Here is a 24,151-nt window from a genome sequence, read left to right on the forward strand (position 1 = left end):
AATAAAATACTAAGTTCCCATTGGTTACAGAAAGGGAGACCATGAAAAACCGACCTCTGCACTTGGTGATCATGATGGACAAAATTGATACAGTCTTGTTTGGACATATGTAAACATGTCTTGCAATCCTCCTCGACAAACAATAGATTAACAGATGAGCTGCAAACAGCATCATCCTCAAGGCTATATTACTTAGATGCACATATTTTAAGTTAATGAATATAAACACATACTGGGTTGATCATCTTCCTCATCCTCATCGTAGTCATCCTTGTATAGTACTGGACCATCATCATCTGAGTCACTCGCGTCTTCATCCTGCCTCACGAGTTCTGGAATGATGACAACTGATGGAACTAGTTCTGGATAACCGTGGTTCTCGGGCCTTTGTTCTTCTTCCTCCTCCTCAGTATTCTCATCATCAGAGGGGCTAGGTAATCAGGTTATATGAATTGGGGTTACTTATTTAATGAAAATACCAGCAAAGCCTATCTGTGGGAAACGTTACATTCTTCACAATACTAAAGTGCACAGGCAACGCAATATTGAACAAAAGCAAAACCAGAGTACTTCTAGCATTTTGGTTTTCTTCCAAGAATAATAAACGTGGTTAACTGCGGGTGACTCCAGGGAGACAGAGAGAAAGAGACAGAGAGAGAGAGAGAGAGAGAAATCAGATGAAATATAACAGAGAAATATGAAAAAATCCATCTTGGGATCAAGAATATCTTGTGAGACGACAATAAATTGTGAAACTTTAAAAGAAAAGAATTATGAAGAATTTTGATATGCTAGATATGATAGAGAGAGACTATTAATTCAGGAGGATCAATAACAAGAGGACACAGATTTAAGATACTTTGCAAAAGAATCAGAGGTGTGTTGAGAACTTCTTAATGCAGCGAATTACGATGACCTGGAATGCACTGTCTGAAAGGGTAAGGAAAGCAGATTCAATAGTAACTCTGAAATGGGAATTGATCATTCCCAATAAAGCAGAAATTTGCAGGGCTATGAGTAAAGAGCAGAAGACAGGGATTAATTGGATCACTCTTTCAACAGGTACAATAGGCCTAATGCCCCCGTTCTATGCAGCATTATTCGAAGAGTAGTAAGGCCAATGAGTTTAAAGTGGAAGGATAAGTTGATAATGCTGTTAGATCTAATAAGCAGAAGTTATGAAGCACATAAGCAAACAGGTATGTTGAATTTATACAAGCTGTTGCTTAAGCTGTAGTTAAAATAGTGCTTTCAGTTTTGTTCAGCATACTTTAGGATGGAATAAGAGGAGAGTCACCAAGGTAATAATAATCTTTCGTGTCACAAGTAGGCTCACATTAACACTGCAATGAAGTTACTGTGAAACGCCCCTCGTCGACACATTCCGGCGGCTGTTTGGGTGCACTGAGGGACAATTCAGAATGTCCAATTCACCTAACAGCACGTCTTTCGGTACTTGTGTGAGGAAACCGGAGCACCCGGAGGAAACCCACGCAGGCACAGGGCAAACGTGCAGACTTCACACAGACAGTGACCCAAGCTGGGAATTGAACACGGGTCCCTTGCGCTGTGAAGCAACGGTGCTAACCATTGTGTTACCATTACAGCATGGGTGAGAGAACAAATGAGAGAAACTGTGACTTTTGTCAATGAAACAGAGGGAGTTAAGATGAGGGGTGCTCAAAATTGTGCATTTTGCTAACAGTCATGGTAAAACCACTTCCAATGTTCAATGAGCTGGTAACGGAGGGACATCACTTCAAAATTGTCTCCCTTAGAATGAATGGGTTAAGAGACTTTAAAAAAAATACAGATGACTGTTAGGGAATGCCCTTCCCAGAACAATGAAGGGAACAGAACACAAAATACAATTTAATTTAAAAAAAAAGGATATGGGGAAAGGAGAAGGAAATGCAACAAGTATATATGTCCATCAGACATCTAATGCAGGAGGAATGAGCTAACTGGATCCTTTTTCTGCTGTCCAGACTCTGTTAAAGGTTGTACTATGAAAATGCTCCAAATACAAGGTCCAAGCTTTGTTTCTCTCTCCACAGATACTGACTGGCCGACTGAGTATTTCCAGCATTTCATCCCACTTTTATTTCCAGTTCATGCTTAAGATGGGCGGACAGATTTTAGTTGGGCAGTTCTACAGACTGTGCAAATGGCCCCACAGGCTCTGGGCCTGAATGTAAAGTCAATTGATAAACCTAGAATTTAAAGCTAGTCTCCTTAATGGCGACCACGAAACTATCATTGATTGTTGTATCGAGCCGGTTCACCTTTTGAGAAGGAAGTCTGACATTGTTATTCAATCTAGTCTACTTGTGGAACTTCCGGTGGCGGCTATGAGGGAGTAAGTCGCGCATTTGGTGGCTCTCGCTCCGGTCACACTTTAAGACCTTTTCCCCTGACTTTTTTGAACTTTTGAGCGCTGGAGTGAAAAACAATAGCACTCTAGATCTGAATCTATACAGAGTTGCTAGGACTTAAGGAGCAGAAGGGAGCAAAAACAGATGAAGAAGGGGCTGAACAAAGGTGGTGTGGAAGCTCAAGTGGGAGGAAAGATGGGTGATGAACGGACCACGGAAAGGACGGTCCAGACAGCACTGGACAACATGCTGCAGGTCATGAAAGAGAGCTTCGCAGCACTGAAGTGGGATAATTTTGAATCGCTCCAGAAAGTGGTGGAGCGACTTGACCAGAGGCTGGATGCTCAAGATAAGAAGGTCCAGGCACTGGAGAAGTCAGTGGAAGAGCAGGCGGATTTCCAAACAGTAGCGGACGTGGAAATTAGTAAGTTGAAGGAGCAGCAATCAAGGCTGATGGACAAGCTGGAGGACCTGGAAAACAGGTCTCGCCGGCAGAATCTGAGAATCATTGGGCTCCCGGAGGGGGCCGAGGGAGTGGATGCCACGGCATATATGGCAGACATGCTGCAGAAGCTAGTGGGGGATGATTTCTTCCCACGTCCGTTGGAGCTGGACAGGGCACACAGAGTGCAGGCGAGGCAGCCACGAGTGGGGGAGCCCCCCCGGCAATGGTGGTCAGGTTCCATAGGTTCGTGGACAAGGAGCGGGTTCCACAGTGGGCCAAGAGCACGAAGAGCTGTTCATGGAACAACAGTGTCCTGCGCATCTACCAGGTTCTGAGCCAGGAGGTGGCCAGAAGGAGGGCAGCCGAGAGACAAATTAAAGAGATTCTGTTTAAAAAGGTCAAGTTCGGGCTACTTTTCCCGGCGCGGCTTTGGGTCACATACCGGGAACAGCAACATTATTTTGACGACCCAGAGGAAGCGATGGACGTCGCTAAGGGGCATGGACTGGTGCTGAACTGAGGACCCATGGACTCAAGTTAGAGTGTATTAAGGGATGTTTGCATTTAATTCACAGATTGCCCTTCGTGTTAACGATGTCGTTCGGCATGCTCTTTTACTTAAAATTGGGGGTGTTCTTGTATTTGTGTTTACCTGTTTGAAAGTTTTAAAGTTAAAGCCAACATTATAGTTAAAGTTTAAGTTGTTAGGTGCTGGGGGGCTGTTGGGGTTCTCTTTGCCTTTTTTCTTCTTCTGGGAATGTTGCTTTGTTCTTTGTTTGTTTTCTCCCTGTTTCGGTCCCAAAGCGATTGCTCGAATAGGGCTGTTCTGGGGAGGTGGCGTTGATGGGCGGGGGGGGGAGGGGAGTGGGAGGAACAATAGGTGGGAGACATGGTAGCGCCGGAGTTGAGAGCCATCAGGCTAGCTGCTTTGAGCTAGTCAACGGGAGCGAGGTGGGGGGGGGGGGGGGGGGGGGGTATACAGCCAGTATATGGCAGGGGTTAGGTTACAAGAGGTTGTTGCTGGGGCGGGGAGAGGGGGGGGATGATCTGCTGACAAGGGAGGGAACTGAACCAGGTAACAGGGAAGGAGTCGGGGGTGGGAGCTGCTAAGAGGCGGACCAGGGGAGGCGCGGCACCTGGGCAGGGGGTGGGCCCAAGAAGGGGGATGGCTGATCGGCATGGGGGGGGGGGGGGGGGGGGCAGGGTGCTCTCCAACCAGGCTGATCACCAGGAATGTAAGAGGATTAAACGGGCCGGTCAAGAGGACACATGTGTTCGCGCACTTACGGGCTCTGAAAGCGGATGTAATGTTGCTGCAGGAGACGCATTTGAAAGTGGCGGACCAGATTAGATTACGGAGGGGCTGGGTTAGCCAGGTCTTCCATTCAGGGCTTGACACTAAGACCAGAGGGGTCGCAATCATGATTAACAAACGGGTTAAATTTGAGGTGGGTAGCACAGTTGCGGATGGGGGTGGTAGATTTCTCATGGTCCGGGGCAAGCTTGAGGGGTTGAAGGTGGTCCTAGTGAATGTCTACGCTCCAAACTGGGATGATGTAGATTTCATCAAAAGGCTGCTGGGGAAAGTCCCCGACCCTGACCTCGACTGGTTGTGCTCCAGAACGGGCAGGGTCCCGGCAATGACAAGAGAACTGAGAGGGTTCATGGAACAATTGGGGGTTGGGGGGGGTAGACCCCTGGAGAATCAGCTGGCCGACAGGGAAGGATTTCTCGTTCTATTCACATGTTCACAAGGTTTATTCTCGTACTGACTTCTTTATTATGAGTAGGGGCTTTTTGGAGGGGGTGAGGGATACAGAATACTCGGCGATCACTATTTCGGACCATACTCCACATTGGGTCGACCTGCTGGTCTGCAAAGAAAGTTACCAGCGCCCATAATGGAGGTTAGAGGTGGGGTTGTTGGCAGATGAGAGGGTGTGTGAGAGAGTGGGGAAATGCATGCAGAACTACCTGCAGGTCAACGATACAGAGGAAGTCTCAGCAGCGGTGCTCTGGGAGGCACTGAAGGCGGTGGTGAAAGGGGAACTGATCTCAATCCGAGCCCATAGAGACAGAATGTATAGGGCAGAGATGGACAGACTGGTGCAGATGATACGGACGGATAGGGAATATGCGGAGTCCCCGAGGGCAGAGCTACTTAGGGAACGACGGAGACTGCAGGCGGAGCTGGGAGCGCTATCCACTGGGAAGGCCGTAGAGCAACTCAGAAAGGCCAGGGGCGCGGTGTATGAGTACGGGGAGAAAGCCAGCAGAATGCTTGCACAGCAACTTAGGAAGAGGGAGGCGGCCAGGGAGATAGGGACGGTAGTGGAATGGGTAGGGAACCGGGTGGTTGACCCGGCAGGATTGAACAGGGTATTCAGGGACTTTTACAGTAAGCTGTATATCTCAGAACCCCCCACGGGGCCGGAGGGGATGAAGCGCTTCTTAGATGGACTGACCTTCCCAAAGGTGGGCAGGGGGGTGGTAGAGGGGCTGGGGGCCCCGATTAGAGCCGAAGAAGTAATGGGGAGCCTGAAGGCCATGGAGTCGGGTAAAGCCCCGGGGCCGGACGGGTATCCAGTGGAGTTCTACAAAAAGTTCTCGGGGATAGTGGGGCCGGTGCTGGTTAGGGTGTTTAACGAGGCGAGGGACAATGGGGTGCTACCCCCGACGATGTCGCAAGCCACCATCTCACTGATATTAAAACGGGATAAGGATCCGGAGGTTTGTGGGTCCTATAGGCCAATCTTCCTGATTAATGTAGACGCTAAACTGCTGGCCAAGATCCTGGCGTCCAGAATCGAAGACTGCGTATCAGACGTGATTGTGGAGGACCAAACGGGGTTTGTTAAGGACAGGCAGCTGGTAGCCAATCTAAAAAGGCTACTCAATGTGATTATGATGCCCCCGGAGGGCAGAGAGGTGGAGGTAGTGGTGGCAATGGATGCCGAAAAAGCTTTTGACTGGGTGGAGTGGGACTATTTATGGGAGGTGCTGGGACGGTTTGGGTTTGGAGAGGGCTTTGTGGACTGGGTTAAACTGCGATATCAGGCTCCAGAGGCTAGTGTAAGGACGAACAGGACGACATCTGAGTATTTTAGACTACACCGCGGGACAAGACAGGGATGCCCCCTCTCTCCACTGCTGTTTGCGTTGGCCATAGAACCGTTGGCAATTGCTCTGAGAGCGGCAAGGGGATGGAAGGGAATGGGGGGGGGGGGGGGGGGGTAGAACACAAGGTCTCGCTCTACGCGGATGACCTGCTTTTGTATGTGTCAGATTCAGCAGCAGGGATGGACGGGATTATGGAAATCCTAGGGGAATTTGGCCGGTTTTCGGGCTACAAGTTGAACATAGCAAAAAGCGAGATGTTTGTGGTGCAGGCGAGGGGTCAGGAGAATAGGCTGAGGGAGCTACCATTTAGGCTGGTTGGGGAAAGTTTTAGGTATCTAGGGATACAAGTGGCACGCGACCGGGCTAAGATGCATAAGTTGAACTTGTCCAGGCTGGTGGAGCAAATGAGGAGCGAGTTTCGGAGGTGGGATGCACTCCCGCTGTCACTAGCGGGGAGAGTACAGACGGTGAAGATGACGATCCTCCCGAGATTCCTGTTTATTTTTCAGTGTTTCCCTATTTTCATTCCACGGTCCTTCTTTAAAAGAATCAATAAAATCATCCTGGGATTTGTTTGGGAGGGGAAGTCCCCGCGGGTAAAGAGGGGGATGCTGGAACAGAACCGTAGCGAGGGGGGCTGTGTTGCCGAACCTCAGCAACTACTACTGGGCGGCTAACATAGCCATGATAAGGATTGGATTGGATTGGATTGGATTTGTTTATTGTCACGTGTACCGAGGTACAGTGAAAAGTATTTTTCTGTAAGCAGCTCAACAGATCATTCAGTACATGGAAGAAAAGGGAATTAAACAATTCAAGAAAATACATGAGAATACATAATAGAATGGATGGTGGGTACGAGGTCGGTTTGGGAGCGGGTGGAGGCTGCTTTGTGCAGGGGCACCAGTTGGCAGCCCTGATCACGGCTCCCCTGCCACTCCCGCCGGCCAGGTACTCCACCAGCCCTATAGTGATGGCGGCTTTGCGGATTTGGGGCCAATGGAGGAAGCATGCGGGGGAGGTGGGAGCATCGGTCTGGTCCCCAATATGCGACAACCACCGATTTGTCCCGGGGTAGATGGATGGCGGGTTTCGAGCGTGGCAGAGGGTGGGAAGGATGGGCGACTTGTTCCTGGAAGGGAGCTTTGCGAACATGAGGGCGCTGGAGGAGAAGTTTGGGCTGGCGAGGGGGAATGACTTTCGGTACTTGCAGGTGCGGGATTTCGTACGCAGACAGGTCCCGTCCTTTCCACGCCTTCCACCAAGGGGGGATCCAGGACAGGGTAGTTTCCAGGGGTGAGGTAGGAGAGGGGAGAGTCTCGGATATTTATAAGGAGTTTATGGGAGCGGAGGACACAAGGACCGAGGAACTGAAACTCAAGTGGGAGGAGGAGCTTGGTGGGGAGTTGGAGGGAGGCGTATGGGTAGACGCTCTGAGGAGAGTAAATGCAACCGCAACATGTGCCAGGCTCTCGGCCTGATTCAGTTCAAGGTAGTTCACCGGGCCCACATGACGGTGGCTCGGATGAGCAAATTCTTTGGGCTGGAGGACAAGTGTGCTAGATGTGGGGGTGGACCAGCGAACCATGTCCACATGTCCTGGGTGTGTCCAAAACTCAGGGGATATTGGCAGGGATTTGCGGACGTCATATCCCAGGTACTGAAAACAAGGGTGGTGATGAGTCCAGAGGTGGCGATTTTTGGGGTGTCGGAAGACCCGGGAGTCCAGGAGGGGATAGAGGCCGAAGTTGTGGCCTTTGCTTCCCTGATAGCCCGGCGACGAATACTGTTGGCCTGGAGGGACTCAAAGCCCCCAATGACCGAAGTATGGCTGTCGGACATGGCAAGCTTTCTCGGCTTGGAAAAACATCAAGTTCGCCTTACGAGGATCACTATCGGGGTTCGCCCGGAGGTGGCAACCATTCATCGACTTCTTCGCGGGAACTAATCGTCAGCGGGTCTATTTGCGAGAGTGGTACTGTTATTTGCACTATGTTTTTTGTAATTGGTATCTGCACACTAATGTATATTGTTACTGTTTACAACGCCAAAAATACCTCAATAAAATTGTCTGTTAAAAAAAAAAACCTAGTCTACTTGTGGCTCCAAGTCCACACTAATGTGGCTAGTTCTTAACTATCCGCTGTCAAAGATGGCAGCATTGGGCAGCACGGTGGCCTAGTGGCTAGCACAACCGCCTCACGGCGCTGAGGTCCCAGGTTCGATCCCGGCTCTGGGTCACTGTCCGTGTGGAGTTTGCACATTCTCCCCGTGTCTGCGTGGGTTTCGCCCCCACAACCTAAAGATGTGCAGGGTAGGTGGATTGGCCACACTAAATTGCCCCTTAATTGGAAAAAATAATTGGGTAATCTAAATTTATAAAAAAAAAAGATGGCAGCATTGTGTTAACACAGGACAAGTAATCCAGAGGCCCAGGCTAATTATTTGATGATGGCTAATGGCTCAGACTAGCTCTGCGACACAAGCATATAGTCCGTCAAAGTTTACACACAAATAAGGACAACCAGCATGATCCACTGAATCACATCCTTGCATGAGTTAGTAAGGGAAGAGAAAATGGAGAAACCCAAAAGGAACTATTTTTCATGCCATGTGAGCTGGCCTTAGTAGGTGCAGCAGCAGGTAATGAAAAGCAGTCACTAGACAACCCCCAACGTAGGGAGGAGACAACCAGCCAAGACTCTCATCCCTAAATATCATTCAGCATTCCCTGCACAAACATTCCGCATCCAGAGAATAAAAAATATGGCAAGGCTGAGGTCCCACACCATCCGGGTCAATCAGCCTCTTACCATCAAGGCTTGCCTATAAATACTGCCACTTTAATGGGGGACTCGAGGGTGAATGATAATCAGGCATTGATATGCTAGAATGGAGACAATGCCTTCTCTGTGGTGGGAGAAAATAAACTGAGAAAATTTTGCAAGCAAACCGACTCAAACCATGAATTAGAAATGAAAACAGAAACGGTATAAAAATGTACAGGGTCGAAGGTGGCTTTGAATGTCCGTGGGAATCAGAATTCTGTTATTTTAAAAAAAATTTAGTGTACCCAATCATTTTTCCAATTAAGGGGCAATTTAGAGTGGCCAATCCACCTAGCTTGCACGTTTTTGGGTTGTGGGGGCGAAACCTACACAAACACGAGGAGAATGTGCAAACTCCACACGGACAGTGACCCAGTGCCGGGATCGAACCTGGGACCTCAGCGCCGTGAGGCTGCAGTGCTAACCCACTGCGCCACCGTGCTGCCCTAGAATTCTGTAATTTTTAAGGGCCCCCCACTGAAGTTGGTTAAAAATTAGAAGTGAATTAAATATATCTTATGGAATTTAGATTTGCAATGTCCCTGTGGGTTCCCTCTAAAATGTTAACCAATCAACGGAGTTCCTGATGCTCACATGGCTGAATCACAAAGACATTTCTTCTGCCAATCATTAGTACAGGTTCAACCACATCCACAAGCACAGTTGTCACCGCTGCAGACTTTTAAACTTCTATAACAGTGATTAGCACAATTGCTTCACAGCTTCAGGGTCTCAGGTTAAATTCCCGGCTTGGGTTACTGTCTGTGCGGAGTCTGCACGTTCTCCCCGTGTCTGCGTGGGTTTGCTCTGGGTGCTCCGGTTTCCTCCCACAAGTCCAAAGATGTGTAGTTTAGGTGTATTGGCCATGATAAATTGCTGTGTTCAAAAAATGTTAGGTGGAGTTACTGGGTTACAGGGATCGGGTGGAGGTGTGAGCTTAAGTAGAGTGCTCTTTCCAAGGGCCGGTGCAGACTCTAATGGGCCAAATAGCCTCCTTCTCACTGTAAATTCTATGATTCTATGAACATTTGCTGTAGAGTACTTTCTCTCACTCCACCTCAGGTCCAGCCATGCACTTGTGGTATAGCATTCAACTTAACCTAGTTTTCAACCATTTGCCACATTCTGATAAACTCAGGTCAGTTTACAAAGCTCATCCAACCCAAACACAAACAATTGTATGAACAGAGGTTAAAAGTACACCAAAGTTCACTGAAATTTGGGTACAAGTGCAATGAAAGGGTAATTACATAGAAAGTATAGCACAGAAACAGGTCACTGGGTATAACTGGCCCACATTGTGTTTATGTTCTATGTGAACCTCTTCGGCCTCCTCTTCAACTAATTCTTCTATCCTGCTCTCCCTAAATACATTTCTGCTCATCACCTCAGCTATTTCACATGATACAGACCACATTCTAAGCACTCTTAAAGTTTTTTATTGATTGCAACACGCTTTACACTTTGGGTTTGGAAGGAGATAACATGTAGATGCAGGGTGTACTACAGGGGGATTAATGTTTAATGGTGGTCATATTAAAATAATCAATGGCACTATTCAAAGAAGAATAGGGAGTCCTGGTCAACATTTCTTCCTCAACAAATAATACTGTAAAAGGGTTAGTTGAACATGAATTTCACTGCTATTTGTGTGATCTTCCTGCGTGCAAAGTGGCTGCTCCATAACAACAATGACTACACTAGATGTTTTGTTGGTGTGAAGCCAACCCTGTGACACTCTTAGGATGTCAAAACACTTGTGTAAATACAAATACTTCTTTAATCAGCTAGAAGCACTGCCTCCAGCATCCACTTCCTGATGGTCACTGCACAAGAAAGCCATTAACTTTACACCAATTAGCAGTCACACATAGAGAGGCAAAAGAATGGCCGGTGTGGAAATGGGTCATTGAAGTGTTGTAGGGTATTTTCTTAGGTTGGGAAAGTGATATATTCATTAAATGCGAATTGTGTGTACTTGAACATTGACACTGGGTGCCTGAGAAAGAGAGAGTTCCATTGCCCAAAATTCCTCATCTTGAGAGGCAAAAAATTAAAACAACAGCCATTTGAAATTACACAAGTACTCACCATTTTAACTTCTCCAAGGTGACTTGCAAAGCCCGGGTCTTATTAGCATCCTCAAAGGCAGCCTCGAAAAGCAACGACTTTGCCGTATTTGAACAATCAGCTGCAGTGACGACAGGTCGAGGGCTACACAACGCTTGCTGGATCATTATGTGCAAAGGAATTTGAGATTGGCGAGTCGGAAGGAGCTCAGGACAGTCATCAGATGAAGGATGAGGCTGTTGCTCAGGTTCTTTTTCATGTTGCACGCTAGCATGACAGAATGTCAATACAGGGGGAGTAACTCTGACTGGAGGTCTTGGTGGGAGGGACTGTCGAGGAGCGGGTTCTGGAGCAGAAGGCGGGCGTGAAGGCAATGCTGGCGAAGATGTAGGTCCATGTGCTGATGTTGATACTTGCATTGGCAACTGCGGTCTCTCCTTTTTCTCACATGCGTTCTGGAAAGTGTTTGGCTCAGCCACAGGAGGGTTGAAGCTTATCCTCCTGTGAGACCCCGGTGGCGAATGCTTACCTGGCACAACCTGGCCAGGGGTCATGTGACTAAGTTCCGCTGAAACACAATTTTGCAAATTGAGTCAGCTTTCCGAAACTTGCCCGTTTTAAGAATTGTACCACTATTCATTGCTCAATAACATAAACTTCAGCCCGATGCGATAAGGACATTGTGAGACCCCATTTGTTAAATGAACAGCAAGACACTAGTTTCGCAATGGTCAGCTGGACAGAATAAAATATCCTATGGCAGGCAGTTGTGGTCAATATATGAAAATATTAAATATGGCATTATGACTTGAGCACAAACCATGCTCAGTATAAGGTTGAACATTTGTTTCTTAAATCTTTTCCATTTAAAACTCTGCCTTGGAAGAACACAAGTTAACTTTTAATCAACCGCACCATCATGCTGTAGGTTGTTACATTAACATGAGGAATTTTATATATATATATATATATATATATATATATATAGATAGAGAGAGAGAGAGACAAAAGATTTATGACATCAGAAGAGCAACAAATTAGTAATGCTGCATCAGGATTTTTAGACGTGAGTAATGCTGCTATATATGGACACAGGACAACAGGGGAAGGTCAAGCTCAAAAGCATTTGCTACAGTATCAACCTTACTGTGCGCAGGCACTGAACAATCATTGTGATAAGCTATTTAATCCCTCAACTCTGTTCCCCCATTCAATTAGATCATGACTAACCCGTGTCTCAATTCCATTTACCTGCCTTTGTTCTACGTCACTAAATACCTTTACCTGACAAAAACGTACCAATCTCAGTCTTGGAAGATTTTAATTGATTCCAAACATCCACAAGCTTCTTGAGAAGCGACTGCCAGATTTCAATGAACCTTTGTTGGGAAAAGTGGTTTCACTTCTAAGTGGTCTAGGTCTAATTTTAAAAGTCAAAACTCTCTTGTTCTGGAAGGGCTTTCCTGGCTGTTATCGTCAACGAGATCACCCGGTCTCGTTGATGGCACACACTTGCCACAAGTGTCCCGGTAGCAAGGATGGATTCAATGCAAAATCCCATCGACAGTGGCAGGACCAGAAGATCCCACATCCGGTCAACAATGGGGCCGCCTCCCGACGCCGAAAAATACATCGTGGGGTCACTCGGAAAATTCTCCCCCCCCCCCCCCCCCCACCATGTCTCTATATGTACCCCATCAACTCCCTGAATCATTTTAAACAATTCAATCACTTGTTGTTACACCTTAAGTTTATGCACCTATTCTCATTCAACCCTTCAAGCTCCAATATTATTCTGGTGAACCTCTGCAATATATACATTAAAGGGCAATTTAGCATTGCCAATCCACCTACACTGCACATCTTTTGGTTGAGATTGCTTTCCATTTCAAGGTCAAATTTTACCTGTTGTTTATTTTGTAAAGTATGCCATGCAGTGATACATAGAGACTTACCAAACAAAGGATTGCTATTCCGGTTAGGCTTTGGAGGTGGAATTGGGGGTTGCTTGGCAGGAACAGTGATAGTAGTGGTGGTGGTGGTATATGCAGCTGTGGCCAAAGTGTCAGTGGTATTGGTGGAACAGGAAGTGGGGAAACAGGAAATAATGGAAGAGATGTCCTTGTCAGTGTTCAAGTTGACTGCAGGATCTTTCACTTGCCCCTCGCCTGCTTCCAGAGTAGGAGCTGATAGTGGCCTTTTAGGAGGAAGTAGAGCTTGTTTCTGATCACGGATGGCTTCCATTCCTGACATTGGACGTCTATCCGCAGCCTCTGCTAAAAAACAACATTTGCAGAAAACATGCATTAGACAGAGGAAGCACAAGATTGGGAAAGATAGCACGGTAGCCTAGTGGCTAGCACTGTGGATTCAAAGCACCAGGGTCCCAGGTTTGGTTTCCCGCTGGGTCACTGTCTGTGCGGAGTCTGCATGTTCTCCCCATGTCTGCGTGGGTTTCCTCTGGGTGCTCCGGTTTCCTCCCACAGTCAAAGATGTGCGGGTTAGGTGGATTGACCATGCTAAATTGCCCTGGTGTGCAAAAAATATTAAGTACGGGTTACGGGGATAGGGTAGATACGTGGACTTCAGTGGCGTGCTCTTTGTAGGGGCCGGTGCAGACTCGATGGGCCGAATGGCCTCCTTCTGCACTGTAAATTCTATGATTCTATGATTGGAGAGAATGACAAGCACAATAAGCACTTGGGCATTGATTGACTCATAAAAACAGCAGGACCTCACTAAAAACTGGAAACCATATTTCTGGAGAAGTGCCACCTGGGGTTCTCCTCTCAACTATCAAAATTACTACACGGAGACAAAAAAAAGTAATTCACTAAACACTTATGTGGACAATGCCACTTAGAAAAAAGTGGTTATTTATTAGGCAGCAGAAAACACTGCACTACAGGAATATACACTGTAAAGTTGCCATAGGCCCAGATGACCATAGTCTGCTTTCGACTTTGGGGAAGTGCTGTCTGGTGGTGATTTAACCTGAGGATCACCACGCCTCAAGCGAGGGCCAAGATTGAGAAGACGGGCCTTTAGGGCAGCATGGTGGTGCTGTGGTTAGCACTGCTGCCTCACGCGTTGAGGACCCAGATTCGATCCCGGCCCCGGGTCACTGTCCGTGTGGAGTTTGCACATTCTCCCTATGTTTGCGCGGGTCTCATCCCCACACCCCAAAGATGTGCAAAGTAGATGGCTTGACCACACTAAATTGCCCTTAATTAGAAAACTGTTAAAAAAATTTTTTTTTTTTTTTTTTTTAAAGTGGAGATGGCCTTCATTTTTAAAAATATACATTTAGCGTAGCCAATTATTTTTTTCGAATTCAGGGGCAATTTAGTGTGGCCAATCCACCTAACCTGCACATCTTTGGGTTGTGGGGGTGAACCCACGCAGACATGGGAAGAATGTGCAAACTCCACACAGACAGTGACCCAGGGCCCCGAAATTCGAACCCGGGTCCTCAGTGCCGCAGTCCCAGTGCTATCCACTGCGCCACATGCCGTCAGAAGACTGCCTTCATGAATAACCTCAGCAGGTACAGGAATTGACTCCGTGCTGCTGGTCTCGCTCTGCAACATGAACCAGCAGCCTAGCCAATTGAGCTAAACCAGCAGTGTATACACTGTATTATACTGGACGATGTCCAGTTTTAGCTTTTAATGCAGATGGTCCAATTACAAATTTGCCTTCTCAGTTCCTTGAAAGTAGGTTACAACAATGCACAGCGATTATTAGTACAATGGGGAACAACCAAATAAGATAGCGAATGGACTGGCTCTATACATTGACATGTCAATTAAGACAAATGGGAATCAAATAATTATACTGTATATGGTACAGGGAAATGGCAGAGAATTAAGGCTAGACAGCTCTAGTATAATAACTAGCACCAGCAGATGCACAATGGGTCGAATGACCTGCCCTTGTACTGTAAATTTGGTTTTACAGTATTTCATGAAGCTGCCGAGCTAAAAAAATGAAAAAGACGCTAGTTGTGATGAATTATAATACCAATAGTCTTTATTAGTGTCTCAAGTAGGCTTCCATTAACACTGCAATGAGGTTACTGTAAAAATCCCCAAGTCACCCACTATCTATTTGGGTGCACTGAGGGAGATTTCAGAATGTCCAAGCACGTCTTTCAGGACTTGTGGGAGGAAACCGGAGCCCCCGGAGGAAACCCACACAGACACGGGGAGAATATGCAGACTCCACACAGACAGTGACCCAAGCCGGGAATCGAACCCGGGTCCCTGGGGCTGTAAGCAACAGTTCTAACCACTGTGCTACTGTACCATACTTACAATACAATGCAAATTGTATTTTATTTGGCTGTATTGAGGCTACTTGAATAAAAGTAACAGTGGATCAATCACTCAAATTCAAACATTTACAGCTTGCAGTCACAAAACTTGCAAAAACACATCTGGGCAAGATAATTTAACCAGATCATGCAGCGGTGCAGAAATTGACTAGACTTTCATTTATTAATTTTGAAACATTTGATTTTGAAATACTGCACGTCAGTGTCATTCATATTGTACAAGGGTGAGGCGAGCCTTTACTTTTGGTTATCATTCTACACCTTATGTAAAATAGCGAAGACTGAATTAAAACAGTTTAAAACTGACTAAACAAATGGTGTGTGTTTTAATACCACAGTAAATGCCATCATCTTTGCTTTGATTTGTTATTACCTTTAGTTTTTTGGGGTTCCTCAGTGGAGCTCTTCATTCTCCCCTCTATTTCCTGTGGAGTTTTTGAAAAACTTGTCCTTTTTTCACCTCTGGCTACTGGTTCAGCCTCTGTTGAGGTAGACAATTCACCCACAGGAACTGTGTGCCCATTCTTTAGTGTACTGCTTTGGGCAGGTTTGCTGTTAATTTCCCCACCTGACAAAGGGAAGAAAGAGAAGCTTGGTAAGTTTTTGGTAGAGAAACTGTTTCCATTTGGCAGAAGGGTTAGTAACCAGAGAACTTATTTATGGTAATTGGCAGAAGTACCAAAGAGAAAACGAGCAGAATTTTCTTTACGCAGCAGATTACGATCTGGAATGCACTGTCAGAAAAGACCGATGGAAGCAGATTCATTGGTAACTTTGGAACAAAAATTGAACACATATTTGCTGTGTGCTTTGTTTTAGTTCTTTCAGGATGGTGAAGGTTGTAGTGCTAACAAAGAACAGCAAGCTGTGTTTAATAAACAAAGCTAATTTATTACACTACACTGAATTAGATTCAAAGATATTACTAAGGAATTAGTTAAGGAAAGGTTACACTACACATCTACACCATTAACTATACTATTAGCTCAACTATGTCACAACTACTCTGTCTTGCTCTCTATTTATCTCCATCAATCCCCATCTATCTCCCAGAAGTCAGGGAGGCATGTGATATTTATATGGTTGCTCTATAGCACCATTTCGTGACTAGAGTAGTAACATTAACCCTTTATGTGCTTTACAATATCCTCATTGTGACAATACTCAAGGAGAGATTTGCCGTGCTATGGGCAAAGAGAGGAGAGTGATTCAACAACTCTTTCAAGGGGCTATCAAAGACATAGTTATCTGAATGGCCTTCCTTCTGCACCCTTTAATGATTCTATAAAGGCAGTCAGCGCCACTGCTGAACACCAGCTCACACTGCTAGTAATACAAAGTGAGGCTTGGGATACATACGAAAAAGGTCTTGTAACCAACCTGTTCTCTCAGTATAAATCAGTTACTGTTCAAGCAGTCACTGCTCACACAGTATAATGACAAAAATTTCTGTGTAGTATCTACTCTCATCAAATAGACATAAGATTATTTGTTTATGCCCTCTCAACAGCTCCTTTCTTTGCGTTACTTATTGCAATCTTTCTTTACCTCTTTCCATTGCTATCCGTTTGGTAGATTACTTAAAAATTATTTGGACTCTTTTCCACATCCAAAAAGGCATGGGTCAATTAATTCTCCTTGGCTTTAACAGTGTAGGAACTGGTGTTGCAAAAGGGATCTGATGAGCAACTAACTCCTCAAAATGGTCACCCAGTCGAGACAGCCTGGGCAGCACGGTAGCATTGTGGATAGCACAATCGCTTCACAGCTCCAGAATCACAGGTTCGATACCGGCTTGGGTCACTGTCTGTGCAGAGTCTGCATATCCTCCCCGTGTGTGCGTGGGTTTCCTCTGGGTGCTCCGGTTTCCTCCCACAGTCACAAAGATGTGCAGGTTAGGTGGATTGGCCATGATAAATTGCCCTTAGTGTCTAAAATTGCCCTTAGTGTTGGGTGGGGTTACTGGGTTTTGGGGATAGGGTGGAGGTGTTGACCTTGGGTAGGGTGCTCTTTCCAAGAGCCGGTGCAGACTCGATGGGCCGAATGGCCTCCTTCTGCACTGTAAATTCTATGAAATTTCATCACTGGTGCACCCAGTTGATACCTTAAAGCTTAAACATGCATCGAAGGTTGTCAACTCCAGCTGCACATACTTGTGGGGCTGTTGCCACATGACTATCCTGCCTGCAACTGCCCCACCCTCATGGTCCCACCACTGATCGTCCAACACGTTGACCTGTAGTGCTCCGCTTCCTAACGGCCAAACGGAAAATGTACAGACTTCTAATTACATTGAATGGACTATTATTGACTGGTCAGTCAAACACCCTTCTCCATCTCTAAAATGTATAACGAATAAAGCAATGGCGAAAAGATAATTTTCCTTTTGACATTTCCCATGATCTTACTTCAGTGTTACAAAAGCAGTCGCCAGGAGATCTATCTTTAAATGCCCAGAGGCTCCAAGACACTACGAGAGACTTGACAAACCGTAACTGCATCAGGGAGTAATGCATTAAATTATTACAAATTTGCAAGCTGAGAACAATTATTCTTTGCAGCAAACCCAATTGCATTTCGTTTATGGGGAGGGTCGAGGGGAAGATGGGGGCATTTACCACTCTCCAGCTTATCTTCTCCCTTTCATTTATCTGTAGGATATTCATCAAACTGCTGAGTCACCTCCTCTTTCCCTTGCTCTGAACCATCTTCAGCTGGTCATGACAAATTCTATGTCAACAGAATACAATTATCACTTGCAATTATCTAGCTCTTTTAAACATAGGAAACACCCCAAATAAATCACTGAGGTATGATTAAAAGAAAAACCAAAATTAACAATTGGAAGGAGTAAAGATATCTTTCTGCCGTTGTATAGATCCTTGGTGAGACCTCACCTGGAGTACTGTGTACAGTTTGGTCCCTTTATCCAAGGGGTCACCTTACCTTAGGAAGATATTCTTACAGAGAGAGAATTCAACGGAGGTTCACCCCTGATATGGTGAGATTGTTTTAGGATGAGAGATTGGGTCTGTATTCCCTTGGATTTTGAAGACTGTGGGGTGACCTCATTTAAACTTATAAAATTCTTACAGGACGTGACAGGGTGGATGTAGATAAGATGTTTCCCTGGCTGATGAATCTAAAACCAGGAGACATAATCTCAGGGCAAGGCGTAAGCCATTTAAGACTGAGATGAGGAAGAATTTCTTCACTCAGAATCATAGAATCCCTATGGTGTAGAAGGGGGGCCATCAAGCCAGCGCCAACCTTCTGAAAGAGCACCTATCTAGGCCCACTCCCCCACCCTATCTCTGTAACCCCATCTAACCATTGGACACTATGGATAATTTAGAATGGCCAATCCACCTATCCTGCACACCTTTAGACTGTGGGAGGAACCCGGAGCACCCTAAGGAAACCTATGCAGACACAGGGAGAATGTGCGAACTCCACACAGGAAATTGGCCAAGGATGTAATTGAACTCGGGTCCCTGGCGCTGTGAGGCAGCAGTGCTAACCACTGTTAGGGTGGTGAATCTTTGGAATTCTTAACCCTAGAAGATTGTCGCACATATTAGTGAGCATGTTCAAAACAGAAATTGATAGAGTTCTGGAGACTAATGACAGCAAGGGATATGGAGATCGCGCAGGGATGTGGTGCGGAAGTAGATGATCACCTATGATCTAATTGAACAAGCTTGATGGGTTGCACGGCACATTGTTCCAATACTTCTAGAATCTTAGCACACTGGGCTAAATCGCTGGCTTTTAAAGCAGACCAAGGCAGGCCAGCAGCACGGTTCAATTCCTGTACCAGCCTCCCCGAACAGGCGCCGGAATGTGCGACTAGGGGCTTTTCACAGTAACTTCATTGAAGCCTACTTGTGACAATAAGCGATTTTCATTTCATTCATTCATTTTCATATCTTTCAGCACAGAAATCCCTGTTGGCCCGTGTTATCTACTTTGTCCAATCTTTCTACTGCATTTCTTATTTTCATTTTCAAATATTTATTTCCTTTCTAAAATCTGTTCTGGATTTTGCTCCCACCTGAAAAATTTATCTGCTAGAACCAGTGAAGACATTTCCCTAAACTCTTGATATTTTAAGGGTCTTCATTTTATGCTTTTAAGTCACTGGCAATCTCAATAAAAACTTCCATTACTCTGACTAGTGAACCCTGATCATGAACAGTTCCAAGTGTAGCTCTATTTTTCCTCCTCCCCTAAAACTTCCTAATTTGTACTGCAGCAACTCACTTCTTAGACAGTACTTCCCAAAGATAATGACCTCCATCATCTAGAAGGGCAAGGGCAGCAGGTACATAGGAACACCATCATCTCAAGTTGCACCATTGTGACCTGGGACAAATATTGCCGCTGCTCCATTTTCACTAGGTCAAATCCTTCACCTCCAGAGCCCTGTGGGGAGCATCATCATCACGTGACTGCAGCAGCTCTATAAGGTGGTTCGTCACCACCTTCTAAGGGCAACTAGGAATCGACAATAAATGCTGGTCTTACCAGTGACACTCAAATCCAGAGAATCAATATTTTAAAAAAAACTTTTAAACCCATGCCTGTTTGTCAGCATATTAGAAGGGGGAACAACTTTAATCATTGACAGAAGAGACTGCTGGCATTAAACCAATCAGATCATTTTGACAGTTGGAAACACAGCTCAACAGAGATATATTGCAGAGTAGTACTGAATACAAACTTGAGCAAGAAAATAATTAAAAGCTGTTGGCTTCCGAATCCAATTACACATGTTTATAGAATCGTATAACCCAGGTGCTGGTTCCTTGATTTATCCGGCTGAAGTACATATCTAATTCCCTTTTAGAAGTACTTTTGAAACAGCGCCGAGGTCCCAGGTTCAATCCCGGCTCTGGGTCACTGTCCGTGTAGAGTTTGCACATTCTCCCTGTGTTTGCGTGGGTTTCACCCCCACAACCCAAAGATGTGTAGGGTAGGTGGATTTGCCACGCTAAATTGCCCCTTAATTGAAAAAAAAATTGGGTATTCTAAATTTATGAAGAAAAAAGTAGTACTTTTGAAACTTTCCAGGTCATCATATCGTGCCGTGTAAAAACAAAATTCTCATCTCCCCTCTGGCTCATTTACCAATTACCTTCACTCTTGTAATCTATTAGTGGCCCTCCAGTCAGTTTCTCCCTCTTTCCCCAGTCAAAACACTTTGCTGTTCCTTCACTGTCACTGGGTCAAAATCCTGGAACTCCCTCCCTAACAGCACTTTGGGTGTACCTACACCTCAAGGGCTGCAACGGTTCAAGAAGGCAGCTAATGACCACCTTCCCAAGGGCAATTGGATTTGGACAATACATGATGGCCTGTGATAACACTCACATCCCTGCAATTAAACAAAAAACTTACTTGCGTTTGCCTCAAAAATGCTACATATAACAATTGCTAAAAATGCATCAAGTAAAACCTTAATTTCCTCAAAAGAAACTTCTAGGGCATGCCAGACTGTTGTCCTGTTGTATTTTGTGAAGATTTACTTGTTCAAAATTTTATTTGGCAACACTATTTTTTTATAAAATAAAGGCAGATAATCCCAGCTGTGGATACATTAGCTAGTTTTACTTGACAACAGCTTCGTACAATAAAATATACGAATAAACACCCCAAGTCACTTCATAAGACAATTAGTGGATGGTAGGAGAGTCCACGAACTGGCCCCCAAGTTGTTTAAGCACTGCAGTTACCAAAGCCATGATGATGTCTGCTATGTTTAATGACTGCAAGGTGGGGGAATTTTGCTGTTACTGTGTGCATTGCATCAAAATGTCCAAATTCATGAGGCTTCTGGGTAAGAAGATAAAGTTCTCACTTGTAGAAGGCTTGCTGATCAGAAGACATCAATTTAAGGTCATTCACGAAAGAAACAATGGTAATATGAAGAACCTTGTTTTAAAAAGCAGCGAGTGGTTAGAACCTGGAATGCACTGCCTGAGAGTACGTGTGCTAGAGGCAGAATCAACTATGCGCATCAAAAGGGAAATGGATAAATATCTGAAGAGACAACATTGCAGGGCCAATCAAGTCCAGGACAGTTCTTGAATTAGCTATCCAATTAGTCCATTATGTATCTATGCAAAGGTTGCCTTTTCAATATTATAGCTACCTTTTTTGACTGTTACTATTGAATCTGCTGCCACTATCCTCAAGCAATAAATTTCAGATTATAATACTGTATCACATAGAATTTACAGTACAGAAATGGGCCATTCAGCCCAACTGATTGAACATTTATGCTTCACACAAACCTCCCCTGCCCTACTTCATTGAACCCCATCAACATAGCTTTCTATTCAAGCTTTCTATTCAAACCTCCTTCGTGACCTAATCTAGTTTTCTCTTTAATGCATCTATGCTATTTGCCTCAAACACTCCATGTTGCAGCAATTTCCATACTCTAACCACTCACTGGATAAAGAATTTCCTCCTGAATTCCGTACAAGCCATGTTGACACTGCATGGGATGTGTCACAGGGGAACATGCCACACCAAGTCACTTGCTCCATTTATATTTAACTTTGCTTACCAGCTGATCTGCAGCAATCAGAGTTGCAGACGTGAGGTGTGAAAGCCTCAGCAGGTTTGTTGAAGGAACTGCTACTATTGTCAACAGGCTTCAGTTTTTTTTAACTCTGCTACACTATAGGCACTTATATTTAAATAAAAATAAAAATCATACTGTCCTGTGGAACTGTGGCTTTCATTTATTGCCTCAATTTGTGACAGACTTATAACCTGGTGACAGTATTTCAACCTGGTGCTGTACAGATCCAAATGTTTTGTCCAGACATAAGTCTGTAATAAGCTGGATACTTTTCACAGATAAAGTGGCAACTGTAGGAAAGTTGCACAATTCTAAAGTTATGCCTAATGAAATCCTGGTGACAATATACATTGCTATAATGACCTGTACACGTAGGATATCTTTCAGCACAGAAATCCCTGTTGGACCGTGTTATCCACTTCCTAACTTGTACTGCAGCAACTCAACTTCTTAGACAGTACTTCCCAAAGCTAATGACCTCTGTAGCCATCTAAGATGGCCACCTCGGGCAGCACGGTGGCCTAGTGGTTAGCACAACCGCCTCACGGCGCTGAGGTCCCAGGTTCGATCCCGGCTCTGGGTCACTGTCCGTGTGGAGTTTGCACATTTTCCCCGTGTCTGCGTGGGTTTCGCCCCCACAACCCAAAAATGTGCAGAGTAGGTGGATTGGCCACGCTAAATTGCCCCTTAACAGAAAAAATAATTGGGTAATCTAAATTTATTTTTAAAAATAAATAAATAAATAAATAAGATGGCCACCTGCAAAGGACCATGGGAATTATGGCCAACCCAGGACTCAGACAGATACACAGCCTATGTGTATCTAAAACACAGGTAACCAGACCTGATCGAAACCACCGCTGATTTGTACTTTAATGGCCCATTTTCCCAGGACAATAGAACTCCAATCAAGCAACCGGCACAGCCACAGACTGATTGGCGCCACTCCCCTTACGCAGAAAGCACAACTGCCAAGGTCAATGACCGCTAAGGACCCGCCCCTTTATTGGCCAAAATTGAAGACAGTGATCAGAGCCCTGTAGAACTACTGGGCCCCGAGGTTAAGGACCGCCACAAAGAGCGTAAAATTCCAGAGGGATAAAAGAGGACACAGCCATGTGTTGTCTCTCTTGGATTTGGCCTGTGCCAGCCCAATTGCAGCAGGAACAGCCAGCTAAGCTCAAGACCAACGATCGCTAGCTGACGGATGAGCCCAGCAGAGACAGAGCCACTTTCTTCGAACCAGCCAAGTGAAATCCAGATAAAGGCCATATCCATTTGCACAGTGCCGGTCACCCTGAAGTTTAGGTTATTGTAGCTGATAGGTGTAGTTTAACTCGTAGTTGATATTGTGTTTGCATGTTGAGATAACTCTTGTGTATGTAAATAAACCATGCTTTGAACTAACTAACGGGTTGTGTGTCATTTGATCGATATAAGGGCAGGCTTGTGGTTCACCAAGATAAATAAATAGAGCAACATTATTGGCGTCACTGGGTGGGAAAACTACCAACATTATTGGCGAACTCCAACGGAACTCAATTAGAAGTGACTTTGTCACTCCGAGAGAACCCACAAACTTTGAATCTAATTGCGAGAAAGAGAAAGAACCACAAGTGCAAGTCCCATATCGACCAAATAGCCGAATTTCGGAAGTGTGTACAAAACCACATGCATACCTAACAGGAACAATAAGGTAAACTTGTTAGAATTATGTACAACTATCGAGGGATTGTGAGCGGGAAAACAGCTTAAGCCATACCCGCTGTTCAAATCACCGCCTTATTCCCCTATCCCAAATTAAAAGTAGAGAAAGAGATAAGAGAAGTAATGGCCACTATATTGATGAATCCACAGGAACACAAGGTTGCAGCACCCAACAGAGCAGAGCAATGCCCCATATGGGAGGAAGAGTTAAGGAAATACTTAAAAGGGAAAGGATGTTATACCCGATGGCATCTAATACGGCTGTTTCCATATGTTTAATATGGCCCCTTTGGTCGAATTTTTGCGCTAAGGATGAGTCAGGTCCAGGAAAGATAGGACAGACTTGGTGGGAGAACCTAAGCGAGGTCCACAAGAAAAATGTAGGGAAAGTCAGATGGTATTAGTGTCCTGTTTGGCACAGTTGCGAGGCACAGAGGAGGTCGTGAAGACACTCAGTAGGCAGTTAATTGAGAAGGAAGAAAAGAACGAGGGAAACAGTAACAAAAGTGAGAAGATAATTGAGCAACAGGATCAGTTAGCAGCTAAGGATAAGGAAACTGCCGGTGTAAAACATGCACATCAATCTTGTCTAGTTCACCTTAGTAGCTTCCAGACCCAGTACGATAAAGCCTACCAAGATACACAGCGTGCAGTCCTGGTAAGAGAGGAAACAGAACA

At 45.3% G+C, this 24,151-nt stretch overlaps 1 protein-coding gene across 10 annotated transcripts in view; it reads right to left on the bottom strand.

Annotated features, from left to right (window-relative positions):
- phactr4b (phosphatase and actin regulator 4b) overlaps positions 1 to 24,151 on the bottom strand; it is a 253,670-nt gene that overhangs the window by 14,130 nt on the left and 215,389 nt on the right. For all 10 annotated transcript variants that reach the window (XM_038798964.1, XM_038799012.1, XM_038798956.1 and 7 more), the window contains 4 exons: positions 15,548 to 15,742; positions 12,794 to 13,114; positions 10,860 to 11,406; positions 234 to 430 (listed from right to left, as the gene is read on the bottom strand). In XM_038798964.1, coding sequence (XP_038654892.1) covers positions 234 to 430; positions 10,860 to 11,406; positions 12,794 to 13,114; positions 15,548 to 15,742 — 1,260 coding nt within the window. The remainder of the gene's footprint in view (positions 1 to 233; positions 431 to 10,859; positions 11,407 to 12,793; positions 13,115 to 15,547; positions 15,743 to 24,151) is intronic.

Source organism: Scyliorhinus canicula, chromosome 1 (assembly GCF_902713615.1).
Source record: "Scyliorhinus canicula chromosome 1, sScyCan1.1, whole genome shotgun sequence".
Taxonomy (NCBI): domain Eukaryota; kingdom Metazoa; phylum Chordata; class Chondrichthyes; order Carcharhiniformes; family Scyliorhinidae; genus Scyliorhinus; species Scyliorhinus canicula.